This window comes from Sylvia atricapilla, chromosome 4, assembly GCF_009819655.1.
Source record: "Sylvia atricapilla isolate bSylAtr1 chromosome 4, bSylAtr1.pri, whole genome shotgun sequence".
NCBI classification, from domain to species: domain Eukaryota; kingdom Metazoa; phylum Chordata; class Aves; order Passeriformes; family Sylviidae; genus Sylvia; species Sylvia atricapilla.
Genome location: NC_089143.1, coordinates 50,937,414 through 50,953,694, shown reverse-complemented (window position 1 = coordinate 50,953,694; position 16,281 = coordinate 50,937,414). Strand labels below are relative to the sequence as shown.

The 16,281-nt window shown below is 40.7% G+C and overlaps 1 protein-coding gene across 3 annotated transcripts in view; it reads left to right on the top strand.

Annotated features, from left to right (window-relative positions):
* The first annotated feature begins 835 nt into the window (after positions 1–835).
* The window catches only part of RAP1GDS1 (Rap1 GTPase-GDP dissociation stimulator 1), an 89,047-nt gene continuing 73,601 nt past the window's right edge, over positions 836–16,281 (top strand). For 2 of the 3 annotated variants that reach the window (XM_066317896.1, XM_066317895.1), the window contains exon 1: positions 836–1,030. In XM_066317896.1, coding sequence (XP_066173993.1) covers positions 1,027–1,030 — 4 coding nt within the window. In that variant the 5' untranslated portion in view covers positions 836–1,026. The remainder of the gene's footprint in view (positions 1,031–16,281) is intronic. The other variant, XM_066317897.1, reaches the window with a different exon arrangement.

Below are 16,281 nucleotides of genomic sequence, written 5' to 3'. Positions count from 1 at the left end.
CTGTTCTGTGGTCCTACTCTATTTAACCATACTTTAGGATTTACTCAGGTAAAACCATGAATACATAACCATGGGAAGATTTGGAAAATGCCACAAAAGCTACTCAATTCAACCTCTCCTTCCCCCTCAAATGCTGCCCACTGAAAAGGCTATGAGAACTGCAAAAGCAAACAGTTGCTTATTGTTCCATCCTTTACATATGCTGAGTGCTCGAGGGCAGAAAGGAATCGGGACCACTGAACACAGACCTTCGTTCTCTTGTTAAAGATGCCTTCCACACTGAACTACATCGTGCCTTTCAGTTTTGGGTCTAAAACCTGTCATGTTGGTTCAGCAAAACGTGCAGCACTTGGACATCACCTGCCGCTTCCTCCACTGATCCTTTTCCTCGCCCAGACCACCTCAAAAAAAAAAAAAACAAACCCTTATCCATCCAGCATAATCCCCTCCTTCTTGGAAAATGCTCCTCCTTTGAGTCCGTATCATTAAGTATGAAGTTAAAAACGGTGAGCGCCGTGTTTAAACCACCCCACGTTCCTCGCGGACCGAGGAACGGCGCACAGCAGCGCTGCTGCGGGGATGTGATGTGCGGGCTGCACCACGCCGCACCCGCTGTCCCTCCATCCCCGGCAGCCGCCCTCCCCCGGGACCCGGCGGCGGCCCCACCCCAGCCCTGTAACAAAGGAGGCCCGAGGGGCGGCAGCCGGCGCTGCGAGCGGACCCGCCCCGCCGCCGCCTCCTCCCCAGCCGGGGGCGCTGCCGCCGGCCGCCTCCTCCTCTCTCCCTGCGCGGCTCCCGCCCTTCCCCGGCGGCGGCGGCTCGGTGCGGCCGGGCTGTCGGGCGGGGTGTCTCCCGGCCGTGCCCGGATGTGCTGCCCTGACTCATAGCCCGCCGCACGCAGGCTCCGCGCCGCGCCCCGCTCCGCGCACACGCCTCCCGCGCCTCCCTCCGCGCCGGCGGAGAGGCGGCGGCTGCAGGAGCGGCAGCGGCAGCAGAGGAGGAGGCGGAGGAGGCCGCGGCGGCACCATGGGTAAGTCGCCCCAGCCCCGCGCTGTGCAGCCCCTGCCGCCGCCCCTCTGCCCCCGGAGGCCGCCGCTCGCCCGTCTCCGGCGGGCGGGAAGAGGCGGCTGGCGCAACTTTGCCGTCGGCCGCCTCCCTCGCAGCGCCGGGGAGGAGGCTCGGGGCTGTGCCGAGCCCCCCCGGTTCCCCCGGCGCTGCCGCGGCCGCTGCCCGGCCCCTGCGGCGCAAAGTTTCCGCGGCTGCCGCTGCGCTGCCGCCGCCCGCCGGCTGCGCCCAGCCCGGGGAGCTCCCGCACGGCACTCGCGGAGCCGGGGCTGCGTTCGGGCTTAGGGGAGAGATCAACTCCCCCGGGTGCCGAGGGGGATCGGAGCAAGGAGTTATGTAAGGCACCCCCAGGACGCTTTCCCAGTTACTGTTTGCATAATGGAGATAAGTTGGGGTAGTACGTTTATATTGTTTTATAATCTCTGCTCATTGTTTGAGGAAGGCAAGGGTCCTCGTATTTCTCCGTCTTTTAGAGCGTTAATCGTGCCTAGAAATGCAGCCATGTTACCTCTCCCTTTTTTGTGGTGAGATTATAAATTAAGTAGTTTCACGCTGATTGACACTTGTATGGAGTGCCCAACAAACGCCACACGAGATCAGGAAGCACGGTATTTGGGTTTTCTTGAGAGAGCTGCCGCTGAATTTCTTTTGCCTTCTCCACCTCATCCTCTTGCACAAAGCTATAGCCCTCCGTGTATGAAACAGCCACCATAAAACAGATTTTCCAGAAATCTGAAAAAAGAAGGATTTCCAGAAATCTGGCTGTAATGTAGATCGTAGGGATGGGTAGGAGGTGCCCACGTTGAGCTGCCGAAGACTCAGCCAGTCTGCCAAGAGTGATGGTGGGATCAAGGTTGCAGGTCCAGAGGGCGAGGAGCTATGGTTCACAACCGGGCTAACGAGGTGGCAGCTCCTGAATTCGGCTCGGGGATTTGACATCAGCACTTCCTGTGGCTTTAGGTATATCGGTAGTTTCTTTGCAGATCACATGCATCTTTCACTTTTAACTAGAAGTTTCCAAGGAAGGAAGCTGTTGCCGTGCCTCAGTTTTTCTGGTTGTGAAATGAGGTTAAATACTTAACTCCTTTAAAGCAGTGGAAAACCTTTGGAAAATTGCTCAAACTAGAAGCTGCCAGGGTCAGACATGAGGAATAACCGTCAGATTTCATGAGAGTTAGGTTAAACTCTAACAGTGTAGTGAAGATCTCTTCTTCATGAAGGTTGAAAAGGCAGAATACCAAAATTTAGTTTGCCTATGTTTCCTGTCTTCACAAAGTAAGACTATTAATCTCATCATTCTGGTCTAAGTCTAGCTATTTTGGCTTCCAGAAATAGTAACTTCAGGGCATCAGCTAAAACCTGCTCCGAAAAGCTGGTGCAGAATGGGCACATCACTCCTTTTTCAAGGAAACTACACTTCAGTTGCTGGCAAGTTTGTAAACAGCTTGTGAATCTGCTAAAAAATCTTCCTGCAAAAGTAAAAGTAGTTATAATTATTTTCAGGGAGACTGAAATAACTTGCCTGTAGACTCTGTCAGCACCCGTCCATAATAGCCCAGAGAGATTGCTTGTGAAAATACCGAGGAAGGGTTTTTTTTGACTCTTTCTAGTCTTCACATACACTGTCTCTAAAATCAAAGCAAACTGTTAGTAGCCTCTGCAGCAGCTCTTGTGATTGGCAAAGATTGAAATCAGTTTCACCTTGGCTGACAACTGTAATGACTTTTCATGTTTAAGCTTATACAGTCAATGTAGTAGATTCCTCATTCAGGTTATCGCTTTCTTTGTGGTAACACATACCATAAAAGCAGAAAATCCTTAGAATTAAATCAAGGATGAATTTGTTCTTCTCATGGCCTTTATATCGTCCCAGAAATCATGCTCAACAAACAAGTGTTTCTGGCAGAGTGCGGTGATATCTTACATTTAAACATATGGTCTTTTCAGTATTTACAAAGGTTGGCGTAGTATTAACTGGTTTGTATACTAAAGATATAACATGGAAGCCCAAGCAGATATATTCTAAGTCAAATCAAAAGATTTCTGTAGTTAAGAACATGCATACATGGATCTGCCTTATCTTTACTGTATAGAAATATGTCTTCTGCTACACTATTTCCATGCGTGTGTTCCTCTGAAGACATTACCATGGCCAGTTGTTTTCTCCTGAAGGGTTGCTCTTTCCTCTCACTAACACAGGTTCTTTCCAAAATTGCAACTTGTGTTGCTTGCATTTATAGTTTTTAAAGCTGTGTCTGAGTAGAGTTTGAACACTTCTGGCTTTGAGAGGTAGGTGGTCTTAAGTAGAGCTGGGAATAGAGAACTTTCAATACTTCAGGTGACATGTGCACCACCACTACTTTATTTCTGTTGTTACAAAAACACTTTAAAGGCTTTTAGTTTTCAGTTACTAATGTAATGCTTCAGTTTCGCAATGAACAGTCCCTTTCCTCAGTCAATTCTTGTTTTTAACCTCAAAAAACCCAACTGGCAAACCTGTGCAGTCCCACTTTATCCACGAAAGTCTTACTTTCTTTTTTACAGCAGTGACCTATGGTGGTTATTGTAAGTAGGCTGAATTATTCCCCAGATGTAAATGAATTAAATAAAAATGAGGAACTCTGTTAAAATTTAACCACTCAGCAGTAATCCATTGAGCCCAAAAGATTGAAAAAACATCCTGTATGGGAGTTTGTATGCAGAATACAAATACAGGACACAGTTGTTTTCATGGCACTTATCACTTTGTTTGAAGTGTCAGTTACAGTCTGTAATAGTGAAAGCTCATAAAAATATTCTTCCATTTTGAGAGTCCTGGTCTTGTTAGCAGGAAATGGAAGGCAGCCTCTGCTCAGACTTAGGTGTTTACTTGGGCAACAAACTGCATGCGTATCCTGTTAGGCTGTCTTTACAATACCTAGCATTAAAGGCTCAGTGAAAAAAATACGTAAGATTCCCAGTCTATAATGTAGATGGATTGGTTTTTGTACTGTCCATTTCGTTGTCACAACAAAGATTTCTATTACTGCCCTTATCCCAGATATATTCATTTTTCTCTCCCACTTTCCGTGAAGAATTAGCACGTGCAACCAGCCTGGTGGTTGTGAAACACTGAATTCAAACTGAACCCCAGAGCAGGCTGTAACAAACCATTGCCTATCTTCAAGATGATAGCTCATGAAATAGAAGAGGCAGGAGGATGTAAAGCTTCAGGCGTGATTATGTCCATTATAGTCTTTGGGTAGATAGAGTAGACCAACCTGCTTTTGATCAAAAAAATGTAATCAGTAGCTTCAGATGAGACAAATGAAAATTAATGGGAAAAGGTCTTCCATCTTGAGCTCTTTTACTAGTTTTCTTACATGAAATGTAAATCTGACAAGAGTTTTGTCAACTGCACAAAAAGATAATTTGTAATTCTTTTGAATTTTTTGCTAAAACAATGAGACTTCTAACACCACCAGCATATGAGTTCTAGCCAGCCAGAATACACCAGTTTAAGCCAGTATAAAGGTTTGTTAGCATTTTTTAAAAAAATGACGCAGCTTATGGTAAAATTCTTCTCTTTAAATCCTAAACAGAAAAAAACCTGCTTTTAGACTGCATCTGCTTCAGTAATGTTCCTTGAAGTGTTTTTTTAAAGCAGCCAGAAAGGTTAGGTTACTTCTGACTGACCTCCCTCAGTGAATAACTGTTCCTGTGATGAGGATGGTGTTTGTGATCTTCTGTTACTATGTGAGACTGAAACCAACCAATTTTGTCTTTAGCTTTAGGTTAAAAGCTTCATTCACAAGTATGTTTCCTGAGAACAGAAGATTCAGAGTTAGTTTCAGAAGTTTGTGAGGAACGTCTGGCTCTCTGTAGCATCAAACTGAAAGAAGAAAGGGCAGAAGAACAGCTGAAACCTGAAGGAAACAAAAGCAGTAATAATGGAAATGACAAAGCTACCAAGACAACAATAGAAGGGAACAAAAATCCCTTAAGGGAAATGCATGAAGGGAAAGAAATACTAGAACTAAAGATGGATGAATTGAACAACAGAAGATAGAAATAGGAGGAAGAAGGGAATTCTACTTTATATCTCTCCCCAAAATATAAAGAAAATAGCTTGGATCATGTAAATAAAATCAGATAATTATTACTTTCCCTTTTATTTTTTTTATAGTACCAACTGTATGCTGCTGACAGTCGTTGAGAAGACTCATTATAGTTTTCCATCTTTCTCAAGTAAAGCTGAATAATTTCTGGAAGCTCTCAGAAATTTATTTATATTTAAATATGTAAAACAAAAAGAAGATATTAGCATAAACAAGTATTTGTTCAAAATAAAGGGAAAATAATGTTATTACTGTTTGACAGGAGGGAAGGCTATGGAGATTCTTCTGTGGCATCTGTCAAGGAGGTTGGTTGTTATCCCTTCTTAACTCTGTCACAGGATGAAGTTATGTTTTAGGATAACAAAGAGACATTAGATGGTGACCTAGTTACTTATGTAAGAGAAAACCCACTTTTCACTGCTGGCTGGTCCACCTGGGTCTGTTCACATGATGTGCTCGAGAAAATGAGCATTCCTGCTGTCTTGATACTGTTGAAGGTATTACGTTTCAGATGCTAACTTGTTTCCAGATTAAAATAGATTAGGAACTACAGCTAAACTTCTGGAAATTAGGTGTCTTGAAATGTTAATATGTGTTCTCCAGCTAATAGAGAAGTTTTTCTAATGGTGGTTTGAATTTTAATTAGAGCAGGAGCTTTTCCTACAAAGGGATTTTATAAGTAGCAGCTTTCACTGCAAAAACAATCTCCCAGGGCCTCTTTTTGTTAAAAATATTGTATAGAAAATTGTTTCTATTTACAGATTTTATTATAATGGCAACCAGATGAAATTTGTTTTGTTAGAGTAAAATGGTAGTTAAAGGCCATATATTTCTGAATGTTGAAGTTCTTTTTAGTTCAAAAACATAGCTGATGTATATTAGAATTTATGTGTGCTCCAGATATGCCTAATAGAATTTGTACACCCTCTGGAACAAGTGGCTGTGTTTCAAGGAGCCTCAAAGCTGTGCACAGAGCCTCGCGACGTTTGTTCAGCCTGAGAACTGCACAGCTCTGGCTTTGGGAGCTTTGAAGTTGTGCAGAAACCCTGGTGATCTCATATGGTTCTTAAGCTATAGTTCAAGTAGATTACAAAGTTGGCAGAAGCCCAGAAGAATTTGTCAAATCTATAAACCAGATAACTACTGTTCATTTTATCTCCAGGATCGAGGACAGAATTTAGTGCATGATGCTTTGGGACTTACAAATAATTACAGCGTGCCTTAACTATACAAGTGTAAGTGTGCACAGGCAAGGCATATGTCTTGGAAATATCTCTGACCTGAAGCACTTTCAGATACAGCTCCACAAATTATGATAAGAAATGTCAGGGAAAAATATGTGTTAGTCTGAAGTAGTTGAAGTTAACAGTATGCATAAATTGACAGCATGGATACACGTATAAAGTTGTGTTAAACTTTGCAGTTTAAAAGAAATGCTTTCATGATTTCTATTTCTAGGTCAGATAAATGTATTATAAAAACCACATTTACACATTTAGAAATCAGGGGAAATAATTTTTTTTCAAAATCACACTCTTGCAAAGGAATTTTTTTAGTGATTCACTTAAACCCATTTCCTTCATATTTAAGAGCTCATACAAACTTTCTGCCTCATAGTTGTGTATTATGGGAACATCTGAGGCATTTGTCAGTTCTGAGCTTTTATCAAAACACTGAGCTGTTCATTGTGTTAGTGATAACTCCAGGAGGTTCATGAAAGTTAATCAGCGTTTGAATTCATCAGTAGGTTCCATCCACTGATACTTACCAGCCTCACAGACACAATGATTTTGAAGACATACACAAAATTTATGTATAATTTAAATTTTTGTTGACCCTTCCTATCAGTTGACTTCAGTTTGACAAGTCTTTTCAGTATCTGATTAAATCCAGTTAATCAAGTACTTAAATTCATATGGTGAATAGCAGATTTTCTTTTAGATTTCCTGTCTATGCTCTGCAAATGTATTTGGGAGTAAGACTGGACAGAGAGATGGAGGCTAAGAAGACTAGGATTGAAGGAAGAAAGCAGCTAAGTATTATAGAATGGATGATGTGATGAGGATTGAACAAAACCCCTTAGAAATTTGTCAGGGCTGCCAGTGAGCCTGTGGGGAGCAGACCTGTGCTTGGGAGGCCTGGGAAGGTGACAGCTCAGCATCTCGTGGTAGTCTTGAGTTTTTATTTCCACTGTCAGCTGCCTGTACATTTATGGCCTTCATGAAATATTAGCATGGAGCATCAAGGCACAAAACCTGCAGTTGAAACCCCTGTCCTTATTGCCTTCTTTACCTTTTAGTAATTGTCTTTACCTCTAGAATACATCAGTCCAGAAAGAACACCATGTACAACTGAGTTCTCACCTTTCTCTCATCCTGTCTTCTGTACACTGGAGGTCTACACTTGGAGGAGAGCTCTTACACTCAGCGCTTGACAAACTGTTCCACCCCTTTTTTGCCTTTAATTATACCTAGGGAACTGAAATTGTACCATATGGGTTAATTCTGTGAATGGAAGCTGAAAATGGTGCTAGCCTAGATCTTTTACATAAATATCAAAATCAGACAACATGAACATCTTCAAGTCTTTGTGATCTCTAGGGTGAGTGGAGTGTTTGGCTGGAGAGCTCTGCCTCTTGCTGAGGGTGCCTTACTCTCCAGCAGCTAGGAGCTCCTCTTGGGAGCATATTTAGAAATGGTTCCTGTCCTGTCTTTGATGTTGGATATAACAGTCCAGTGACTTTAATTAGACTGTTTTAATTTTTCTAGCCTTAAATGCAACCTTGCAAGTACATGCTACTATTTACAGGACCAGTAGCATACCTTCTCCTTGCTTTAGCCTTACTAAGTTCATTCCCATATCCCTTTCCTGGGGAGAAATCCCATCATGTTCACTGTCAACAGCACCCAGTACCCTGCAGGCAAAACTGGAGTTCAGTACTGCCAAGTAGCTACTTTTGCTACATGAAGGCTTTGGAACAATTTCTTAAATCAAAATGCTGTTTTATCTTGACAGCAGGAACAAAGCATGGGAAGAGAAAACGGTTTTAAAACCAAAGCAGGATTGTACACATCTTTCCTATCTAAATCTTCCCTGTCCGCAGAATGTTTAACTTACCCCTCCTGGGCCTTTGGAGGAACTGACTGAAGTCAGTCTCCTGAGTCTGCTGTATTGGTGATAGCATCTTCTGTACCTGACCACTTCCTTCAGCAGTCCTTCAGTGTGCATGACTGGATCGCTGTCATGGTAGAACTCTGTTGTTTAAATACCCAAGACATCCTGCCTGGACTTCAGGGAGCAAGTGCAGAGGAAAAGCAGTTGAGTGAATGTGGCCATCAAGAGGAGTCACAGCAGCAGTGTAACAGATACGAGGCATTTTCATTCTTACTGTTCTTTTTTTTACTTCTCCCTCAAGTGACTGGGAGCCACAATTTTTCCTCCTTCCTCTTCCTTGCTTGTGTTCAACTGATTTTAGGATCAGGGTGTTGTTCTGTGGGAGGAAAAAAAGGACAATGAGAACAGAAAACCAGTCTGTGAACACATTTGTTGTAAAAATGTCTGGTACAATCAAATGAATTTAAAAATCCACTAATAATATACTTTATACAAATACAAATTTGCTCTCCTCCTCTAAAGACCCTGTCAGGCTTTCTTACCGTTTCTCTGCAAAGCTCAGGGAGAATATATAGACATGCTGGCTCCTGCCATATGGAATTACAGGAAGAGCAGGGAACCATTGGTGACTGAGTGAGAGGAAGAACATGTGCGTAAGGAGCTGCTGTCAGGAATCAAGCAGGTTTGGGGGGCAAGAGGGTTGGCCTTTTTTTTAAAGCTTTTACAATGAAAATCCCATCACCCATTTCCAGCAAGATAGTGCCTCAGTGAATCAATGATAGTAAACAATACATTTATGTGCCCAAAATGTAGTGTACACTTTGCAGGCAAAGGGCAGGTACCTCTATCTGATGTTACAATGTATTTCTTCTATCCTTTTCTAGTTTGCCTAATACTTTTTTTTTTTACTCTTCGAGCTCTCTTTTCACAGCTTTTCTATTCCTTCAGACTTGTTTATTTTCTTGCCCAGTTTTCTGTATTGTCTTCTTCCAGTTGCCTGTTCTTTTCCATCTTCCATCTCACATTCTCTCCTCATGTGGTTCTCTCTTTATTAGTTAAATACATGGCAGCTTCTTTTACCATATATCCTTTTCACCATCTTTGTTAGGGAAAGAATCAAAAAACTGGTGCTCAGTTTTGTAATTTCAAGAGCTTTGAAGTGTTTGGTTTTGGGGTTTTTTGATGTTCTTCTCTTTGGTTAAATATCAAGTTATTTACAGCCAGCTTAAAATCATGCTTCAGCGCTGCCTAATGTACAATAGGTGACAATATATGAATGAATGTATCTCGTAGGAAAGAAATTGTACAGAATTGACCCCTATTTGTGTAAATGCTACTTATACAGCATTCTTGTACCCCCACAAAGGCCACATTGAGTACCACTGAAGTCATTGGGCTCCTGTGTTTTTGACTTGGCTGTGCTACAGCTTAAACTCTCCTGTTTTGGTGAAAGCATGTAAAATGGCATGGATCACTGCACCCTTCCATGGCACAGTAATATTGGCTCCCCAGTTTATGCCATTGGGGGAGGGATGCAGACATTGGATTGATTTTGACCATCAGAAGCACTTTTAACATGTCTTCTATTCCTAAATATGGTACTATACTAATACATAGCCTCTGAAGGAGCTTGCTAAATGAAGAAGAAGCTGTATTTGATGATAGAGAAATTATTTGGTAAACTTGATTTTACTTTCAAATTGATGGAATTATGTAGTTTATATAATTTGTTATATCAAAGAAGAAACCAATTTAACATGGAGGTCATAATGTTAGAACATCCTCCTGTAAAAGGAACAGTAAGCACAGTGCCATAAGCTATTAATTTACATACAGTGACCTTTGTTCTCTCTTGTAGCAGCACAGAGAAAAAGGAAATACTGCATTTTCAGAATGAAATTCACTTTGTAGACATTAGGTGATAGCTTTTGATGCTTTCTGATATTCCCAGAAAATGTTAGGAATTTCTCTTTGCCAGACTTTTACACGTTGTGCTTCTAATCACACATACATTAGTCTGGACACTTACTTCTCCGAAGGCAGGAATGGTGGAAACAAACAAAAAGCAATTCAGTAAATTTCTTCAGAATGCAGCTTCATCCCAGACGTGATCTGAAGTGATTGCTTCTCTTTATGAAGGTCATAACTTCTCCCTTTACAAGGTATCACAGTTCTTTTTCCTGCTGTTGAGAACAAGGCAGAATTTGAGACTTCTCATGCAGCCTCTGGAAGAAACAGGTAGAGTTCTCTTGTGAACATAAAATTTGAGTTCAGTGCATGCACCCAACTCAAAAAAGATGGCTGGAGGGAGAAATGCCCTAGATAATGCAGCCCTTCAGTTAAGCAAGGGGTGGCCTGTTTAATGTTTCCTTTTTTTTTTTTTTTTTTTTTTCTTTTTTTCTTTAAATTGATATTAAATAGGCTTTCTGATAAAAAGCATCAGCTGTGGACTACTGGATTGTTTCTAGCCTACTTTTAGCTTTTCCACTTAAGGACAGTTTTCTGTACTTCAATGATGACAACAGTGAGGTATCTCTTGGAAGTGAGCATACCTAGCTACTATTTAAACTGCTTTATTTCTAAAATCAGAAGTTGTTATCAACAAAACAGCATCTTTGCTGTACATAAAGAAATTGCTGGATTTTTGAAAGCTGGTCAATAGGCACATTTTAAAAATTACTTCATTTTGGTAGGTTTTTTGAAACACGAGACTTTTTCTGCTTGACCCTTTCTGTTTTTAAAAAAATATATACATAAGCCTATTATGTTTTTCTCATCACCAGAAGTTTCTTTTTTGCAATCCAAAATATGCTGAGGAACCTGCTTCCAGATTAAGATTAGATTGTCTTTCGCAGAGATATAAATCTGAGATCAAGGAGTACATATCAAATTTAAAAACTCAAAAATTCTTGCAAGCCCCTGATTTGTAAATTTCTTTTAGCTCCCTGACTTCTTGCAAAAGCAGTTTTATAACAAAAAGACTTCTTTGGAGTGTGGTCACACTTTAGAATAAAAATATTTATGTTTTAACCATATTTATTGTAACACTCACTTGTCCGCATCTCAAGGAACAACCAGAATGGGGCTCTGATGTCCACTGTGGTGCTGTGTTCACGTAACAGATTCTGTACCACTCGGGCTTTGATCACGTAGCATGTGTTGGTGTTGGACTTGAGTTGCATTCTAACCTTCCAAAGCTCCGTTCAAGTTCAGAAGCACAGTTCTGCTTGTTTAGGTGAGTGCACCATTCTGTTCTGTATCTGAGGAACTAATTTGTTCCCAGAATTCAGCATATCATCTGAATCTTTTCATTCTAGATGTTTCTGCTGCTTCATCTAATGTAATATACGGCCGTCAGACAAAAAGGTGTGGTTGCTTTGACATGAAAGATCTGCATGCTCAACAGAGCTATCAAGAGGCATTGAGGCATTAACTGAATGAAAGTAAAACATATATTCAGTGCTGAGACACAACTTCTTTAAATTGAATACAGAAAACTGTGTCAGATAAATGACTGGTTTACATGTGTGTTGTAGGCTTAAGTGATGCTGAATTGCAATGCCTTAAATGACCTGGTTGCAGAGCATTTAGAAGAGGTAATCTGTTGTAACCAGCTTTGCTGCTGGAACATCAGTGTAGTCAGATTATAGCCTCAGTTCCCCATTGTCCTGTATTATGCATAAAGAGACTGCAGATTTGATTTAAGATGGTATTTGGGCCCAAATTGTAGCTTTTATATTCAGCTTGAGCATATATGAACATAGGATAATGGGTAAAGTGATGCATAATAAAAGGATGCCCATAGTGCCTTCATATTGAAGATGACTTGTTGAAGTTTCATGTTTAAATACTCATCATGGTTTAGTAGAATTAATGACTTTATGATCTTCAGACAGAGGGTTTTTTGGTTTTTTTTGCAGTGACTCACATCTGTGGAAGCCAGAAAAAGTTGCAGATGTTTAGTACACTGGAGAATTTGTGGCACAGGAGAATTAGTTGTATTCTCAAATGACAAGTCAGTTTAGTGTATCATGTTGTCAGATAAAGATGAGAAAATCTGACTTCTCATGTGTTAGAGAGAAAATGTAGACATGCCAGCAAAGGGTGACAAACAGTTGCTGAAAAGATAGGAGAAGTCAGCTTTGTCTTAAAAAAAAAGTCCTCTGAAGAGGTATCTACAAACATTAATTCATCTAAATAACCTTTCAATTGCAAGAGCGAAGATATTGTTTAATTGTGTAAAAAGTGAGGCAGGTAAATAAAACCAAGCTTAAATTCAGCCTCCTCCTATCTGTTTCTTTTAAAAAAGGGGAACAACAAGACAAGACAGTGGATTGTAAAAAGTTGTCTTCCTTTCTACTCCCATCCTGATGCAGGATTTAAAGTTAACATATTGCAAAAGGCTGTGATTGACCCAGATGGGGAAATAGAAATTAAGTGAAAACTAGATTTTTACCTTGAACTCTGAAATGTGAAAGTAAACAAATAACATAACAAATGAAAGGCAGGCCATGCAAAAGAAATATTGGTTTGAAACATGAAAACATTTGCTCCTAAAATGTGGGTTTCTAGTGTGACATCGCATCATTAATAGATATTTCAAGGTGCAAAATGTGTCCCTGTGACAGCTAGGGGTTAACTCAGCATTTTCAAAGGCCTATGTTCAGACCAAAACTCTTCATTCACTTCAGTATAAAGTTTCTTGGTATTATTTCATTATATATGCATCACCTCCTAACAGTTAATAAGCTGTGAGGTTCCCAGCTGCTTGCTTTAATAGGAATTTGGACAGCTAATATACTTTTGCAGCTCTACTAATAAACAGTTCACAAAATAGCCTCTGTGGTACTTATATTCCACTTGTGTCATGCATACTGTCATGTCACAAATTCTGAGTTTTTTTTTTTCAACTCAGATTCACATTTTTAATCCATTTTTTTCTTTTCAAAGATATAAATAATTAATAATCTTTCCTCAATATTAAAATACTGTAACAGAAATCAAGCCTCATCCCAGCTCCTTTTGTTTTACCTTTACAACTGAAGATCACAGTGAAAGGGCGTCTGTCTTCCTTATTCTTCAAAGTTGTGCTTAGACCATTCTGGAGTAATATGAAGGACTTACCAAGTCAAGGTAATTTTACATCATAGACACTAAGTTGATTTTTCCTAGTGGTAAGACTTAGCTTGCATGGCATTTCACAATTACAGCCTATCTTTGTATATATGTGAGTTCAAGCAGTACCAAAACTGCATACACTGTTGAGTAAATATCATAATAAATGAATCATAATAAAAATTAACATACCATTAGCAAGTGAAATGAAATAATTTTAGATGTAAAAGGAGTACTTTTTACTTGTGTTTGAGACCTTTTCTTCATGAGCCCCAAACTGCTACCTGTTTTAGAGAGCAAAAAAGTATTTAACCTGTTTGGAAAGAAAAGGAAAATATTTAGTAAATGAAAGTTAGATAGCAGGAATGGTCAGATGAGGAATTTTCCAATCTGTACTCTGCTAAGTTTTGGAAGGACCAAGCAGTTACATTTGTAACACAGCAAGACTTAGACATATCTGCATATCTTACTTGGAGACACTGCAGTAGAAACAGTTAAAGTGTTTTGAGGTGAAATTTGAAACAGGTTCATGGAGGAAATACAGAAACATAATTTGAAAGGACTTTCAGGCAGTTGAACCAGGTCAACTGTGACTTTGTGTAGGTATGCTTGAAGCCTCTGTAGTTTTTGTAACGTGCCTTCAGGTAGTTCCAGGCTTCCCCCTTGGCCTCCTCTTTGCCAGACTAAAGAGGCCCCCAAGCTCTTACACATCATGAGTTGTGGGAACATGACCATTTTGATAGTTATGCCCAGTTTTTCATTGTCCTTGATCAGGACATACAGAACCAGACATAGAATTGTGGGAGACACAAACCCTTGCAGGCATCAAGCAGAGCCTCAATGTGCTGGTCACACTCCTAAAGTAACCAGCGTACAGTTTGCTTTGTTTACTTTGGAAACATGCTGCTGCCTCATGTTTTACTTGGCATCCTCTGTAACCCCTGGGTCTTTACAGCAGTGTGTTCCCAGCCTGCACTGGTGCTTGGGGTTATTCTGCCATAGCTGCAGAACTTGACACTTATCCCTATTGAACTTCAAGAGACTTCTGTTGATCCAGTCTCCAGGTTTCTGGACAGTGCCTCTGGACTCGTCTTCGTTATGCCAGCTGTTCCTCCAAATTCAGTGTTGCTTTCAAAGATAACAAATGTGGATCTGCCTTTAGGCTATAGTGGTTTCAAGCACAAACTGCATACTCAAAATCTGCTGTTCAGCCAGTCTGAATTGGGCTGGCAGATTTATGTTTGACTTCTTGATAATATGTAAAGCAATGATGAACCCTTCATAACTGTGACACCAGGAAAATTAAATTTTATTTATTATCTACAAAACACAAAAACTACTTATTTATTAAGGATAGTTAAAGTCTGTACACTTGAAAAATTGCCTAGGAGTGTCAGTTGGTTACTACTGCAAGTAACTGTGGCTTCTACTGACCACAGTTACAAGTAAACACAAGTTACTGCAAGTGGATAGAGGATGGCAAACCTTTGTCTGTACACAGCCGACAGACTTAATTCTGCAGAATCACACTGAGGATGAAAGATGGATTACCAGGTGTAGCCTAAATAGGATTTCAACTCTTTGTGTGCTACATTACTTATTTAGCTGAGGAGAAATGCATTCAGATTGACTTGCAGCAGAAATTAATTGAAAACCAATGGGTCCAGATCTCCCAGTCATTCTCATGAAAGCTCTACTGAGCTCCTGTCCTGTCTACATATTGTTGATGTAATCTCTTTGGATTTTAATACAGCTTTCGGTGCTGTTTCTATGATTCTATGACATGACCATATTCCTTTCCAGCTAAGCAGGGGAGAGTGCATACCTTGAGCCTTCTCTGACATGAAATATGATGAGCCAGAACAGGTACTTACAAGCTCTCCTGAGTTCCACACTTTAGTCATCCCCACAATCTGTCTGTCATGGGCCATATCCATAATAATTAGAGAGGTAAAAGTCTCTACCCAAATTAGGTTTGTTTATCTCAACACATTGTGGTTTTACTTGTGTAATACTACTAATTTATTTTTTAGCTTCAGCAGTAAGTTTTTGGCAACCAGGAGGAAAACAAAGCTTTTCCAAGATAGATGAATCTATCATTGCAAAGTTACTTGGTAGCATCTTCCAGTTTTTATCTTTCTACAGCACCTATGGTGTTGATCTGTAGGACTATAAAAAGTTCTACTCAACTAAATCAGAGGATAGTTCCTTTTGACAGAGGCATTTCATACTTCTCTAGTGTAACATAAAACTGGACTGTTTTGCAAGAGATTATCACAGAAAGCAAACTTCAATATAAAAGGGTGGCAGTGACCAGCTGTGTTTCTATTGTAGTAGAGATGGCCACAACACTTAGAGTGCTTCAGTAAAACATCAGAAGGCTTCAAGCATCAGCACCTTGTTATCTAGAAATCTTTCATACCTTTTCTCTGTAGTCTCCCATGGGCAGCTCCACACAGCTCTGGTTCTTTCACTCCTTCCTTTCTTTCCTTCTCTAGTTCTCGTTCACGCCTTCCTGTCCCTAGCACAGCCACCTAACCCTATCTGTCCTACATAGAGCATCTTACCCTGTCTGTTCTTGCACAACCTCCTGTCCCTTCCTCCTCACAGCACGACCAGCAGACTCCAACTAACTCACTCTTTATCACACTCGCAGCTGTGAGGGCAAGGCTGTTCCCACTCTTGGATAATAAACACAGCTGCCATATATCAGGAGCAAGATTGCCTTCAGCACTGTCTTTATCTGTCTCCCCACAATCTGTCTCTCCACGTTTACTGGGATATTTTAGATTTTTCGGCACTAGTAGTTTTTAGTTCCCTCTTTCTGGGCTTTCCTGTACCCTTGTCTATGGAGGAGTCTAGCTCTGGTTACATGTAAAAGTGCTGATGT